Source organism: Poeciliopsis prolifica, unplaced genomic scaffold (genome assembly GCF_027474105.1).
Source record: "Poeciliopsis prolifica strain line A6 unplaced genomic scaffold, Auburn_PproV2 SCAFFOLD013, whole genome shotgun sequence".
Classification (NCBI taxonomy): domain Eukaryota; kingdom Metazoa; phylum Chordata; class Actinopteri; order Cyprinodontiformes; family Poeciliidae; genus Poeciliopsis; species Poeciliopsis prolifica.
The window spans coordinates 11,679,673-11,693,205 of NW_026562388.1; the positions used below are offsets into that span (position 1 = coordinate 11,679,673).

Consider the following 13,533-nt stretch of genomic DNA (forward strand, 5'->3'; position numbering starts at 1 on the left):
AGTGTTTTTAAAAATAAAAAATAAAAAAAAGCAGTTTAGGAATACACCAAAACACAACGATACTTACTGCTGGTTTCAGTTCACAAAGCACCCAAGGAGTGCCATTTATTTTCCTCAGTATTGATTTTCTGTGCAGCAGCAGAAGACTGTAGACGTTTATGTGGTTTTGCTGGACTTACGTTTAAGTCAGGAGACATTTTTGCTTCAAACCACACTCCTCTCAAATTGGTACAGGCATACCCTCCAGATTTGTAGCTGTACCTTTAGCTAAAATATAAAGATAAAAAGTAAAAAAAAAATCAAACTAATTAACATGCTCAATTGACATGCAATTTCACATTATCTGTTCAGAATGGAGCAGATAAAAGACCCAAGATCTTATGATTTCCTGCCCCTATCATGCTTGACTTACAAACATATAAATCTCCAAATACCACATAAACTTAAATTATTTCCACATTACCTGACACTTAACCCTCACATTTCCATCCTTAAATGTACAATTATTTATACCTTTTGACTCAAATGGAGTTGAATATTCAGTTCACTCTTTTGTTAGCTTGTTTCTCTTTTTCTATAAAATTCCAGTAAGTGCAATTAGTTATGTTTGCAGGGTGATAAAATGTTAAAGGGACATAAAGACCTTTCTAAGGTACTTAGTCTTACTTGCACTTTCATATTCACATTTGCAGTTGATTTGTAGAATTTAAGTCTAATTCTTTCTGAAAAACAAAGGTCAAAATTATTAATAAAAAAAATTCTCAACATCAGCAAACACCATTGGGAACATAGATTTATTATTATTGGTCAGCAGCATAGATAAGCAATCAATGCTCTCTTTTTTTCAATGTTGACAAATAAGTCAAAATCTGAAAGGTAAAAAAATAAATAAAAGTTACATCTCAATATATATAATACATATATATCAATATATAGTGTATAGCACTGGATGTTTTCATGGAAAACTTTCAACATTTCAACGATGAGGTCAAAGCACAGCTGATGACATTGAGGTATGGATGAATATGTAAATGCATACAGCGATCAATACACTTTTGGCACAAAAAATCACCATACAGATACATTAAGTTGCACAGTACACTTTAGATCTATTAACAGATCATGAATACCTATAGATAAGCTTTGAAAATTATTTGGATTTTCTCTGCATGCGTTTTTAAAACCAAATCGACAGTCCCTCTTGTTGAATTAACAGCCATGCTTTTAGCTACATCACTCTGTTGGCTAAGTATCAGGACAAAGTTTATATGCATACTCAGTCAAACACAAGACAATTCATTTAGGTATTCCTTGAACAGTTACAGCATATCTGGGCATATGTTGTTGATTTCATTGTAAAGTCAGGTACCTGAAAACCAAAAAACAAAAGCAGAGATCCGGCAGATCTCGTCCCTCTCTCTGTGGATTATAAGGCAAGAAGCGTTGGCGAGTTCAGAATATCAACGGATTCAGCCTTGCTCAGACCACCTTTGAGGCCGTCCAGTCCCTCCTCCGCCAGAGAGTCCAGCTCGGGACACGCAAACGTGAACACAGACAGGTAGCTGCTGCAGGTGGGGGTGGAGGTCACCACCGGAGTACTGAGAGGCTCCAGGTCACAGGAGACAGACTTATACAGGGTCTCCCAGTCCGAGACGCCGAGGGAGCTGCTCAGATCTATGTCTGGCACTGATCGAGCCGTCTCCATGGGGATTCTGTCCTCCAGACTAGGTAGGATATTGTCTAGTAGCCCCTCCTTAATGTCCAGGGAGGGCTCCAGATCGGAGATGTTGATTTCAGCGTTGGCGCACAGCAAGATATTGGAGTTCCCAGAGATGGCTGTGGATGGATCACTGGGGATGTCCATGTCCTGGAGTGAAGGAGCTTCCTGGATGCCTTCATCCTGAAGTCTGTCCTCATCTGGACTGGGCGGCAGCTCTGGGGAGCTCACCGAAGCCTGTAAAATGGACTCCAGCTCCTCTGGGATCTGGCATACTGATTTATGTGTGGCGAGGATAAACTCGAGGCGCTCCTTCTCTTTGAGCAGGTTGGCTATTTCCGTCTCCAGGGCTGCTTTTTCCTCCTCCAGCTTGTCAGTCTCCTTCAGAAAGATCGACATCCAAAATCATCCACGTGGACAAACGTGCAGCAGTAAGTGCAAATGACAGCTGAGTAAATGCCTCACTGTTTACTTACAGCTTGCAGTGTATCTGTGAGCTCCCTCCGTCTGTTGCGACACTTTGCTGCAGCCATTTTATTCCTCTCCCTTCTTATCCTCTTCTTCTCCTCCTCCTCTGGAGACAACTGGAGAAGGAAAGAAATGATTCAGTCACTACCTGCATCTCCTTATCCACTCCATCCATTCTCACTTACAGCTGTGAAAAAAAGCAAAGAAAAATAGGCAAAAGCATGTTTCGCTGCAATGCGTCTAAAAATAGATCATTGTTGCAGACTTACTGTGACCTGAATTTAAATTGACATCCTAAGGAGGGCAAACAGCCGTCGAGGAGTGCGCACACAACAGCACTGATGAGCACAAGGAACTCATCATCACGTATAATTCACATTTCTGCCTTTTTTTCTCTGTTAGACTGCAAATTGGTTTAATCTGAGCTAGTCTCACCTGCTCTGTTTTTCCCTTTCTGGCAGCATTTTTTCCCTTGCTCCCGCCTGCTTTGGGTGTTGCCTGGTGAGAGCTTTGCGGTTCATTGGCTTGCTTGCTGCCCAGAGACGGGGAGACAGATGTAATAATCGTAGGCTGGACCATCCACTGGAAATCTGGGGTGGAGGATATTGCTGTAACTGTCGGTACAAATGGATTGTCCTCAGCACTCATGTCCTGGCTGACCTCCTGAAAAACATGAAATTGACAAAAGATTACTGATGTTCCTCCCTTTTTTTTTTTTTTTTTTAAGGATCTTATTTCCACCAATAAAACCTACAATATGATCAGAAGACGCAGGGTGCCCTGGATGTTGTATTGTTTTGACATAGCTCTCACCAGAAATAGCCTTCTCCGGATCAATATTTGACTTTATCATTGTTCCTGACGTCAACACTGACGCAAAGCTGCTGAGGAGTCTCCTGAATGGATTTATTTTTTTCTCAATGAACCGCTGCATCGACACGCTCACAATTGGTCCCAGGACGTCGGAACCACAACAACAACGCGCCATATACAGCCCAATCATCTTCTGCACATGGATTGTTTCAATCAATGCGTCAAAATATAATGCTGACATTTTTAGCGCATCCAAATTAATTAAAAATCCCATCAATCACCTCCCCTCCCCAACCACCATCTCGAAGATTAAAACATGCAAGCATCAGGGCGCCGGGTTTTTTTTTTTATGTGGATCTCATTAAAATCGGTTTTATATGCTTGTAAACGCGCCTCCTCCTCCTCCTGCTGCCGCCATAAAACTGATGTACATGATGAACAAAGCCATTCATACCTTGGCTCCGCTCTCCGAGGATGACGCCGGAGAGCTCGCCTCTTCTGGCGTCTTCTGCCGGAGCGTCCCGACAGGAGACTCTGTCCGCAAGGCTGGAGACGCTGCATCCATATCAGGCGTCTGCTTGTTTTTATACATCAGAGTGAATAAACAAAACAAAACAAAAATAATAAAACGCAACACGAGTCCTGCTCAATGACAAATATGTATATTTTTACATATATAGAACTTCCGCTGGGCAGAGAGCGCGTCTTTCTCCAGGTATATACCTGGTAACTGGATGACTTGAATGGAAGCCCCTCCTATTAAGCCCTGCTAGAATTTTATGAATGAACCAGGACTGTACCATCGAGGGGAGGGGGGGCGGACTCAAACACACAGGCCTGCATGCTCAGAAAAAAAGGAGCATCACTGTGACATACAGCAGACGGCAAAAGGCAAATTCATCCCGAGAATAATTACAATATCGGTCATATGGAGTTAAGAGGCGCAATTCCACCAATAGTTGCCACGCAATGAAGAATGCGCGCATTCATTTAATTATATGTTTTGCAGTGACCGAGTGGTTCAGATGCAGTTGATGTATTTTTGCACAATTTTCCAAAAATATATTTATTTCTTAGCGGCAGAAAGAAAGAAATATATCGTCATCGCTACAATACACGGTTCTGTGTCGCCTCTTTCGTCTTATGAAATAGTACATATTTTTAGGAATTGTTTTTTTTTTTAATGCAATATCTTCCAACTGTTTACATCGCAGGTAAAATGAAAACAATAGATGAGATCGGCGGTAAGGACCGACCGACTCTACCAACACCGTTTTACCCCTGACCGCCAAACACAGCAAAGCGTCGTGCCCACTTTGTCCACTTGCACTTTTTGTGTTGGGGGGGCTGTGAAGTCATGTGACATGACCCGGAACTGGGGAGGATGATTTAGAAGTGGAGGATCTCATGGAGCAGCAACATCCTTTCCTCCCATAGGAACATCTGCATCTCTAAGATTTTTGTGGCCGGATGCCTCGAAAATTGAAAATCTCGAGGACATTGTCCACTAGGACATTGAAAACGACTGAAGCTTCTTTTTTTTCCCCTCCCCATCACAAGTGTTGCACCATGGCAGTGATTTGCACAACTATTCAGACCACAGTTTGCCACAGTACAACTACTAACTTCACCATAGGTCTTGGGAAGTCGAGTGATAAGCCGACACAAAGTATATCTTAAAAGTGTGGCATGCATTTGTATTCACCCCCTCTGCTCTGCAGAAGTCAGTTAATTAGTCAATAAAAGCCATCCGTGCGTAATTGAATCTCAGTATAAAAGCAGCTGTTCAGTAAAGATCTCCTCAGCTTGTTTTTCATTAACTTGAACTTCCCCACCACAAGGGAAGTTCAAGTTAATGAAAAATATTCAACCTTTTGAACACAGTACAATCCAAGGTGAAAGACTTGCTTAGCAAAGAACATGTAAAATTTATATCTTTAGATGTGCAAAGCTGGTGGAGACAAACCTTTAAATCCTTGTCTTCCTAATTCTTTTGACTTCTGGAAATAATGTCTTACTGCCTGAATACATATGCATGCCAGTTCACATTTTTATTTGTAATAAAAGAAAAAAAAAATCAAAACCATGCATCACTTTCCTTCCACTTTACAATTGGTCCCCACTTTGCATTGATCTATCACATAAAATTTTAAAAACAGCAAGGATTTGAATATTTTTCCTGTTCATTATTATAATTGTTTTGTTTTTTATTTGCTCATCCATATGAAAAACATATTGAGCAAAGTGTTCTTTGCTATTACTAAAATTTTCCAACATGGAGAATGCAACAGTAGTGCTCATATATGATGCATTACATTTCAATTTACTGTCATATCTACTTTTTGTTAACAGACTTAGATATAGAACTTATTACTATATCATATACCAGGTTTGAACTATATTAAAGCTTTTATATTTGCAGTATGGTACGTGTTTAAAGCACACCTTTTTTATTTATTTCCATACAGATCCCATGCTCTATACATTCTTCTTAGCTTCTGCAGGTTGGGTTTCTGGAAATCCTACAGGAACATAAGCATAAGCATAAGCACAATCATAATTCAGTGATATAACTGATCAAACCACAGTTTTTTTATAAAGATTTATCAATGCTTTCTGGTACCTTCTGATCCTTGTCGAGATGCAGGATGTCTACTAGTGGAACAATGGAGGGACGGCCGTGGGCGCACTGGAAGGGCAGCTGGCATGAAGACAAGGATGCGACCAGGCTGTGGCACTCGTCCCGGCTTAGAGTGTCATTAAACTTGATGGCACCTTTTCAGCAGATTCAGGCATTAGGAGAAAATACTTCAGACTCATTATTAGAAAAATGCAAGGCAAGAAAATAATAATTTCTTTGTTTTTTTGTTTTTTTTACCATGGCACGCCAGTGAGGAAAGTACTTTCAAAACAGTGAGGGGCAAAGTTCCTCCGACTCTGCCTGTTAGACGGAGTAACTTAAAAAGGACAGCAGAAGAAAAAACTGCATATTCATTAAGGGTATTAATAAAAAAAAAAAAAAACAATGTTGTAAAAGAGGTATAAAAACAATGTCATTTTACCTCAGTCTGCTCTCGAAGATACTCCTGAGTTGAGAAAAACACAAAGGTTGACAACAGGACATTAAAACTCCTTTTTATTGATCTTATTATTATAAACCACATTGAATCTGATCTTTTACCTCAACAACTGGCTTGATGACAGATGGTCGGCCCCGCCTGAGCTCATTACTCTCTTTTTCCATGAAGCACAGCGGTACCTTTCCCACAAACACCTGCGGAGCTCCTGTCTTTGAGAAAGTAACTTCAAGGCCCAAATTCCTCAACTGTGGCTGAGAAGATCTTCAAGAAAACCAAGCAAAACCATCAAAGGAGGTGAAGATTAAAGCAGTGTGCTCCCATCAGTAAGAACATCAGTTGCTACATTATTCTTCCGTTTAGAATAAATAAAGGAGTGAACACAAAAGCACATAGTGAACATTTTTTATGACTAAAATGTTTTGAAATTTATACAGGTTTGAAATACGTTAAATTGTGCGGCTATAATGTCATAAAATATTCAATGGTTGGTTTAGAAAGCAACAAAAATTGAAAGAGCACCTAAGCAGCCTGAGCTCCTCTTCCGTCACGCTGATCTCCAAAGGTGGTAAAATGGTTGATGAACAAAGACGTTTCTTCCCGCTGGCATCTGGGTCATCTTCATATGAATCTACAGCAAAACTTTTAGTTATTACACTGCTTTCCAGATCCTGACATCAGGTGGACAAGCAGGATTTAACACTGTCTGCCTTTTTCCTTTTTTTTTTTTACCTGCAACTAAATTTTCAAGTCGAACTCTCTCATGTGCTGCATGTTGATCCACCAACACCAGAAGGTTTCCTGTGATTTTAAAAGAGGAAAAAAAAACATTACACTATTTTGAAACTCTGTCACAAAACCAAGAGAAGGTAAAATGTTTAAAATCCATACCTTCATTTTCAGTCTGTGCTGCTAAACCTCCTTCTCTTGTATTAATGATGCAGGCAAGAAACTTTTTATCCACTTGATTAACAACCTATAGGAAAAATAAGAATTATTTTAATTTCATAAAATGCAAATAAAACAAACACAAGTGTTGCAAAAGAATAAGTTCACCTTCATCGAGTGAATCATATTCTTAGAAAAGCGGTATTGAAAGAGGATGTTATGGATCTTCACAGCTAGTCCATCAGCTTGTCCGCTGGATATATCCACACCAACCTGAGAGTCAAAACACAAGTTCCAAAACAGATATAAAATCTATTCAAAGTTTTATTATGGCATCCTTGGAGTGGCAGGAAGCAGCTAAACATTTGAACATCACCACAAAAGTCTTAAACTTCAAGCTTTACTTACTGTAGGTGGGCGGACAAACACTGGATTTTTCCATTTAGAGTATAATGCAGAAAGAGAGTTGGTGCTCTGATCAGCATCGCCTGTAAGGACAGGGAACACAAACTGTTATATTATGAACTACATTCCTGCTCTCAACAACAAATAAGAGCACAGTCTAATAGGATTTTATTAATAGACCAACACATAGCAGATAATGCATGGTTTTAAAATAATTTACAAATAAAAAACTGAAAAATGGAGCAAAAAAAATTGCATTCATCCCTCAGTCAGTAATTTGTAGATGCGCTTTTTAACAAAATCACAGCTGCAAGTCTTTTGACGCATCTGGCTAAAAATAGCTCAAGCTCAGTCAGATTGTATGAAGAATGTCTGTTAACATTAATTTCAGCTTTTGCCATTGATTCTGGATTCTGAGAAGTCTGGACTTTGACTGTGCCATACTGATTACGCCTTGAGCTTAACCAGCCCACTGACACATTTTTCGGCTGAAAGGTGAACTTACACCTCAAGCTCTAGCAGTTCTTTTGCTGGATCTTTTTCTATTTAGTTCCATTCATTTTCCTGTAAATTTTAACAAGCTTTCTTGTTACAATCTTGTTGTCTTGCTGAAGACATGTTTTGTTCCTGCCCCCTTTTTTAAAACGATTATACTTTGGTATGTTGTTTCATAACATAACTTTGCTTTAAGATTAAGGGGTTGCACTGGATTTTACTTGGGGGTATCAGAGTAATCTGGGGCTAAATATGAATACCCACTACTCTTCCATTTTTATTGGTAAAACTCTGCAAACCATGAAACTTTTTTCTGTTGCTACACAATTCTGCACTATTTTGAGTTGGTCTATCAGATAAAATCCAGATAAACCTACACCAGGGTTGTAATGTGATAAATGTGAAAAAGTGAACAGTTGTGAAGACACCTCCCCCTCGAATAGTGATTAATCTGTCTGTGATGTACCTCTACAGTCAGTCCCTGAGCTAATCACTCTGCCTTGCCCGGATTTAGGCAGGAAAGGCAACACTAAATCCAGCTGAAATGGGTAACACATGTATTCCACACCTACAATTTAAACAAAAGGGAAACAAAAAATAACTTATTACAGTAAATTACTGAAAAATTCTTACTTTCTCCTTTATGCACGTACACCGTTTGCTAAAATACAATAGAGAGAGAAGTCACTCACCCATCTCAGAGATGACACTAACAGCCATGTTGGAGACATCAGATGTACAAGGTGCTTGTGTTTCCTCTGAAGCCGGTTCCTCATATCTGCTGAGACCAGTCTTTTTGTTGATATAAACAGTTTTTCCAACAGATGCATCATAATGATGGAGCCAATCGTTACACTTCGAGTCACCCTCATCACCAGCCAGTTGTTTACAACTTCTGTCCGATGAAGGGTCAATGGGAACTTTATGGTTCAGTGGATTCTGACTGCTAATTCTGTATGGTGCATCATCTGTAGGAAAAGTGAGACTGCTTTTGTCCTCTGAAGTATTCCAATGAGTGTCCTGCAAGGGTTCTTCATCTTCTGTCATATGCTGTTTTAAATGACAAAGTTTAGCTGCCAAAGATATTTTACTTTTTCTGTGATTAGCGGTGAGTTTTGCTGGGTTTAAGGAGATGGTCTGTTCTAGCCCTTCTTCTCGAGAGTCTGAAACTTGATCTTGATTATTTTCTTCAAAAGCAGACAAACTATGAGGATTTTTAGCAAAGCTTGATGTCTGGAATAAATGGGTGTCATTCTGTGGCTGATGATGCTGAAATCTCAGATTAACAGACTTGCTGTATGTTTGTCTAAACTTATCAAGCGACCCAGGTTGCTTGAATGTCACCAACTTCTCAACAGGAATAACTCTGGAAATCTTTGAAGGGATGAAAGGAGAAACGTTTCTGTTTGATTCAAGTGTCATTTTGCGTTTTGCTGCAGTTAATTTCTCCTTACAATTCAGCCCCAAATCTTGAACTTGAAACAAAGGCTTGTCACTGTGAGATCCATCTTGAATTGAGAGACTTTGGTGAACATATGGGTCAGACAATCTAATCTTTCTGCCAGGATGCTGCAATATTTGTTTATTAAAGTTCAAATCAAGCTGAGACATTGGAATTTGGTTGATGGGTAAATGTGACTCACTAGTGCTCTGCTGGGTTTCTTCTTCTGCACAGTCTCGTCTCTTTTGATTGTCTAAATTGTCAGGGGCTTCGGTGAATGTTTTCTTGCCTTTGTTTATATCAGTTGATGCAAGCTCCAGATCCCGTTGTGGTGTCTCTTTACATTCACTCGAAGCTATCTCCATCTGTTTATATCGTTGAGCTTCATCAGCTTTGGTCTCAAACAGGTCTGACTCAAGGCAAACGCTGTCATCTGCTCTCCTACGATGAACAAAATTAGATGCCAGTTTTGTTCCAACGCTGCAGTCCAGTGTGGAAGTGCCAATATCTGCTTGGCCAGCTGTCTCAGGTTCCACTTTTTGATCTGTTCTTTCAGTACTAAAAACCTTAGGGGACACACATTCCAAGTCTTCTTGGGAAAACAGAGAGACCAAGTTCTCCCTCCTCAGAAAAGCTTTCACTGCTTCTTCTACACAAAGCAAAACCCCATCCCAGTCTTTGAACTCCACCAGAGTTTTTGCTGGCTCAAGACAAACATCATACTCAGAGTAAGAACATTTTATATTGATTATGTAGACTCCATATTGCTCCTGGTTTCGCTTAAGTTTTGGACTCCAGGTCGCAGATATCCCATCTGGGCTGTCATGCTTCTGGTTTGAGCTGCTCAGCCTGCGGAGGAGACAGTTTAGCAGCTTGTGTATCCGTGTTTTCAGCAGAAGCCGGTCGTTCACGTACAGATACTGCAGGCTGTTGTTGTAGTGTCCCTCTTTGCCTAGGTAACCAGTCACCTCGAACTGCTTGTGTGTGTGGCTGATCTCTCCCAGTCTCTCTGCCCGAGTCAGGTTGTGTATCTGAACAAAGCGGTGGTAGGTGTCTCTGGCTTTGGGAAGCTGCACCATCATGGCCCCTGTGTAGTCATTCTTCAGGGTGAAGGAGATAGAAGGATGCATCAGGGACACAGCCTCCACTCTTTGTCTGATCCTCTCAACCTCCAGGACTGCATCCACTCTCTTCCTCCGGACTGGCATGTTGTGGAAGAAGTTGCAGATGATAACAGTCGTCCCTGCGGAGGGTCGAACCGCCTCTGCTTCGAACACGCCCATGCCTTGTCCATCCTTGAACAGTTTGACATGAGTTTTCACTGACAGTCTGGTCCTGGAGGAGATTTCAACAAGCGCAGCTAAAGAAACAATGCTCGCCAACGCCTCTCCTCTGAAGCCATAACATTTCAGGTTCTCTAAGTCTTCAATACAGCTGCATTTACTTGTGTGGTATCTGGCTCCCACTCGCTCCATGTCCTCAACAGTCATCCCAGAGCCATTATCGATCACCTGGACTTTAAACGCCTCTATGTCCATTCTGACCCCCACACAGGTGGCTCCAGCATCGATGCTATTTAAAATGAGCTCCTCCACGCACTGCTGGAGGGACGGGATGGCCACACCGGAGCGAAGTTTCCCCTGAAGCTCCGCAGGCAAACACCTTATCATTATGCTCCTTCGTTTTACTTTTCTTTATATTTCTGGCTGTTTACTTTATAAATACGAGACGAGAGACAGTCTGGGTTTTTAAAGTTAACCGTTGCAAGCAAGCAAACTAGTTCTAGATATTTCAATAAAATACATTTTAAAAAATCTAAGTCTGAGCGACTTAATAAAGGAAATACACTGAAATAAAATTTAAACAACACTGAAAATACCTTGTCTATCGTATACAGTCAACGTAGCACAGAAAAGACGTTACTTTTAACAGTTTTCAGCCGGTAGCTGAATCGAATACCGCCACCTTTAGGCTCGTTGTAAAATGGCTTCAGTTTAGCGTCCATGCGTCAACCAATCACCTTCATCAAACTGGAACATCGCCGCCATATTGTGTGTGGCATTTTGTTCAACAAAAACTGAAATTTGTGGAATTTCAATTTTTAAGTTGTGTGAGTGCTGTTTTAATACAGCGAGGATATAGCAGACAAAGGTTGTTTTTTTTCAACATTTGACTATAAACTAAAATCAGTCAAAAATAAACATGCCAAATATTTGTTTAATCACCAAAGTGTGAAACATGTCAGTTAAGTACGTCATTCCAGATGTCTTTGTTCATCACCTTATTTGCCTTTATGAAGGTTTATTCTGTTGGGGTCACTGTGTAAATTATGTAACTGCTGGTGAGGATGCTTCTCACCAACAATTTTACAATGTTATTCTGTTTAATTATAGTTCAGTTTATTTTTTAATACTAATCACAATAATGTGTACTTTTTGTGCACTTCCCTACCTGACAAAACTCTGACATGGTCAGAGTTCTGTCCATGTGTCCATGCACACACTTTTTTATGCAAAAAGAAGGCAATGGCATTCCAATTAAAATGTTTTCTTCCACTGTGACACTTGCAGCAAATAACCACAAAATTTTATTTAGGAGGCAAACATTACTAATATAAATCAGTTTATCTCTACTTCAAACATATTTCTATCACCAACCAGTTCTGCTAAAAATCCCCTCCAACAAGGTGCGTCTTCTTAGAACAATGCAGTTCTAACTATGAGAAACATGTTCAAGGCATTTTGAAATAATTATATGATCTGATCAAGTTTAGGAGTTCATGTAATGCATACATTTTCACTTTAGTGCTTTAAATACAACGTGTTACAAATAGTAAATAGCATAAATATTAATATTACAGACAACAAATAACTGATTTCATTTGATTATACTGAAAGAGGAGTACTCTAGGCTCTCAATAGTTTTCTTGTTCTTGAACTCGGCCTTGTCAATGCGGGACTTGGGGCTCCCTGTAGATTTCAACCACTCTTGCATTCTTTCCACCTTGCTGTATGGACCTTGTAGCTGCCCCTTCACGGTTCCCGCTTCTGTGTTTTGGACCCATCCAACTAGGCCAATCTTTGTCCCTTCAGCCTGGACAGTAATTAAAGAGAATATGGTAAAAGATGAGAAAAATAGATGAGCAAAGCAATGCAACAGCTGAGCAAGCAGTTAGAATATTACAGAAAGTACAATGTTGTACCACAATAAAGGAAATTTGCACTATAACCAGATATTTTTTCCTCCAGGATATCAAATTAAATGGGTCATCCAAGCTGTCCAAACATGTTGAGTTCATGTTAATTATCCAGTTTGAAGTACCTACTGAAGTGATGTTGTTTTTCCCTTGAGGCCAAATGTAAAAACTACTTCGATCTGATCATGTATGAGACTCTGGATGTCGAAACGCTGACCTATTTTTGAAGAACTCAGAATTCTTCAAAAGCAAATTTGTTGCAAGTGTTTGCCAATCTGAAAACTGTGCATTTGTATTTTTCCCTAGTCTGAAGCTACAGTTCCAAGTCTATTCCATGGATTTGAACTAAAAACGGTTCATATCACGCCGCCTGAGACAACGGCCCTCGACGCGCCTTAAACCAACGCTCAAAACGTGTTTGGCGTGAACGCATCATATTTTTCTGAGGTTTCTGCAGAGGTTCTGCAACATAGATTGGTGTGTGTTTTATATCTAACAAAGCAGTAGTCAAAAACTAACCCTTCACAAGCAGGTCTATCACAATTACCTGACATGAAGGACAGTGGCATTAATCAAAATCCGTCTAAGGAATACAAACAGAAGACTAAACAGGATAACTGTCATCGTGGTTTTAGGTTTTGGTCTTTGTCAAAACAAAATCAAACGAGTCCCCATCAATATTAAACTCACTTGTGTGTATTTTCGAAAAAATACTCCTTGCACCCTGCCAAAGATTTCATAATCCACCGAAATCAAGCCTTCACCGGACATAACGGACCTGTGAAGGAGAAATGAGTCGTTATGAATGACAAAATGCATCAGCACGGCGGGCACCAAGCTAGGCTAACATGATTACCTTGTGTTTCCACAGCTTGTTTCTATTTCTGCCAGGTTTATCTGTCCGGGATGAAGATGGGACTCGGTCCAACAATTTAGTTAAATAAAACCAACGTTGACAAACCATGAAACAGCCACAGTGCATGGAACAATCTCGATTTCAAAACATACGGGACTCCATTTCGGGAAGTGACGT

General features: G+C 40.1%; 3 protein-coding genes across 7 annotated transcripts; all 3 read right to left on the bottom strand.

The window, feature by feature from the left end:
* Positions 1 to 777: 777 nt before the first annotated feature.
* fosaa (v-fos FBJ murine osteosarcoma viral oncogene homolog Aa) lies at positions 778 to 2,614 on the bottom strand. Its single transcript, XM_055038183.1, has 3 exons — positions 2,455 to 2,614; positions 2,194 to 2,301; positions 778 to 2,098 (listed from the first exon to the last, which is right to left on the bottom strand). Exons 2-3 carry the CDS (start codon positions 2,248 to 2,250, stop codon positions 1,427 to 1,429), a joined length of 729 nt encoding a protein of 242 aa, XP_054894158.1. The 5' UTR covers positions 2,251 to 2,301; positions 2,455 to 2,614; the 3' UTR covers positions 778 to 1,426.
* Positions 2,615 to 2,784: 170 nt separating this feature from the next.
* On the bottom strand, positions 2,785 to 11,364 carry mlh3 (mutL homolog 3 (E. coli)). 5 transcript variants are annotated; one of them, XM_055038179.1, is made up of 13 exons: positions 8,556 to 11,364; positions 8,330 to 8,431; positions 7,372 to 7,451; positions 7,132 to 7,236; positions 6,967 to 7,051; positions 6,808 to 6,876; positions 6,598 to 6,706; positions 6,180 to 6,339; positions 6,061 to 6,084; positions 5,877 to 5,955; positions 5,622 to 5,773; positions 5,444 to 5,520; positions 2,785 to 2,848 (listed from the first exon to the last, which is right to left on the bottom strand). In XM_055038179.1, exons 1-12 carry the CDS (start codon positions 10,972 to 10,974, stop codon positions 5,449 to 5,451), a joined length of 3,456 nt encoding a protein of 1,151 aa, XP_054894154.1. In that variant the 5' UTR covers positions 10,975 to 11,364; the 3' UTR covers positions 2,785 to 2,848; positions 5,444 to 5,448. The 5 variants fall into 5 exon arrangements, with proteins under 5 accessions (XP_054894154.1, XP_054894153.1, XP_054894152.1 ...); XM_055038178.1 differs by lacking the exon at positions 2,785 to 2,848 and adding an exon at positions 3,468 to 3,572; XM_055038177.1 differs by lacking the exon at positions 2,785 to 2,848 and having other exon boundaries at positions 4,669 to 5,520.
* A 477-nt stretch (positions 11,365 to 11,841) lies between these two features.
* acyp1 (acylphosphatase 1, erythrocyte (common) type) lies at positions 11,842 to 13,504 on the bottom strand. The gene is made up of 3 exons (XM_055038186.1): positions 13,357 to 13,504; positions 13,191 to 13,278; positions 11,842 to 12,397 (listed from the first exon to the last, which is right to left on the bottom strand). The coding sequence occupies exons 2-3, from the start codon at positions 13,269 to 13,271 to the stop codon at positions 12,182 to 12,184; spliced, it is 297 nt and encodes a 98-aa protein (XP_054894161.1). The 5' UTR covers positions 13,272 to 13,278; positions 13,357 to 13,504; the 3' UTR covers positions 11,842 to 12,181.
* Positions 13,505 to 13,533: the final 29 nt, after the last annotated feature.

Excerpts from the sequence above, each read along its gene's own strand:
- acyp1 (XM_055038186.1), bottom strand. The coding sequence starts at position 13,271 with ATGTCCGGTGAAGGCTTGATTTCGGTGGATTATGAAATCTTTGGCAGG. Across the intron at positions 12,398-13,190 it reads TTTTTCGAAAATACACACAA|GCTGAAGGGACAAAGATTGG; the intron begins GTGAGTTTAATA and ends ATTACTGTCCAG.
- mlh3 (XM_055038179.1), bottom strand. The coding sequence starts at position 10,974 with ATGATAAGGTGTTTGCCTGCGGAGCTTCAGGGGAAACTTCGCTCCGGT. Across the intron at positions 7,452-8,329 it reads CTCAGGGACTGACTGTAGAG|GCGATGCTGATCAGAGCACC; the intron begins GTACATCACAGA and ends CTGTCCTTACAG. Across the intron at positions 5,521-5,621 it reads ATCTCGACAAGGATCAGAAG|GATTTCCAGAAACCCAACCT; the intron begins GTACCAGAAAGC and ends ATGTTCCTGTAG.
- fosaa (XM_055038183.1), bottom strand. The coding sequence starts at position 2,250 with ATGGCTGCAGCAAAGTGTCGCAACAGACGGAGGGAGCTCACAGATACA. Across the intron at positions 2,099-2,193 it reads TCACAGATACACTGCAAGCT|GAGACTGACAAGCTGGAGGA; the intron begins GTAAGTAAACAG and ends ATCTTTCTGAAG.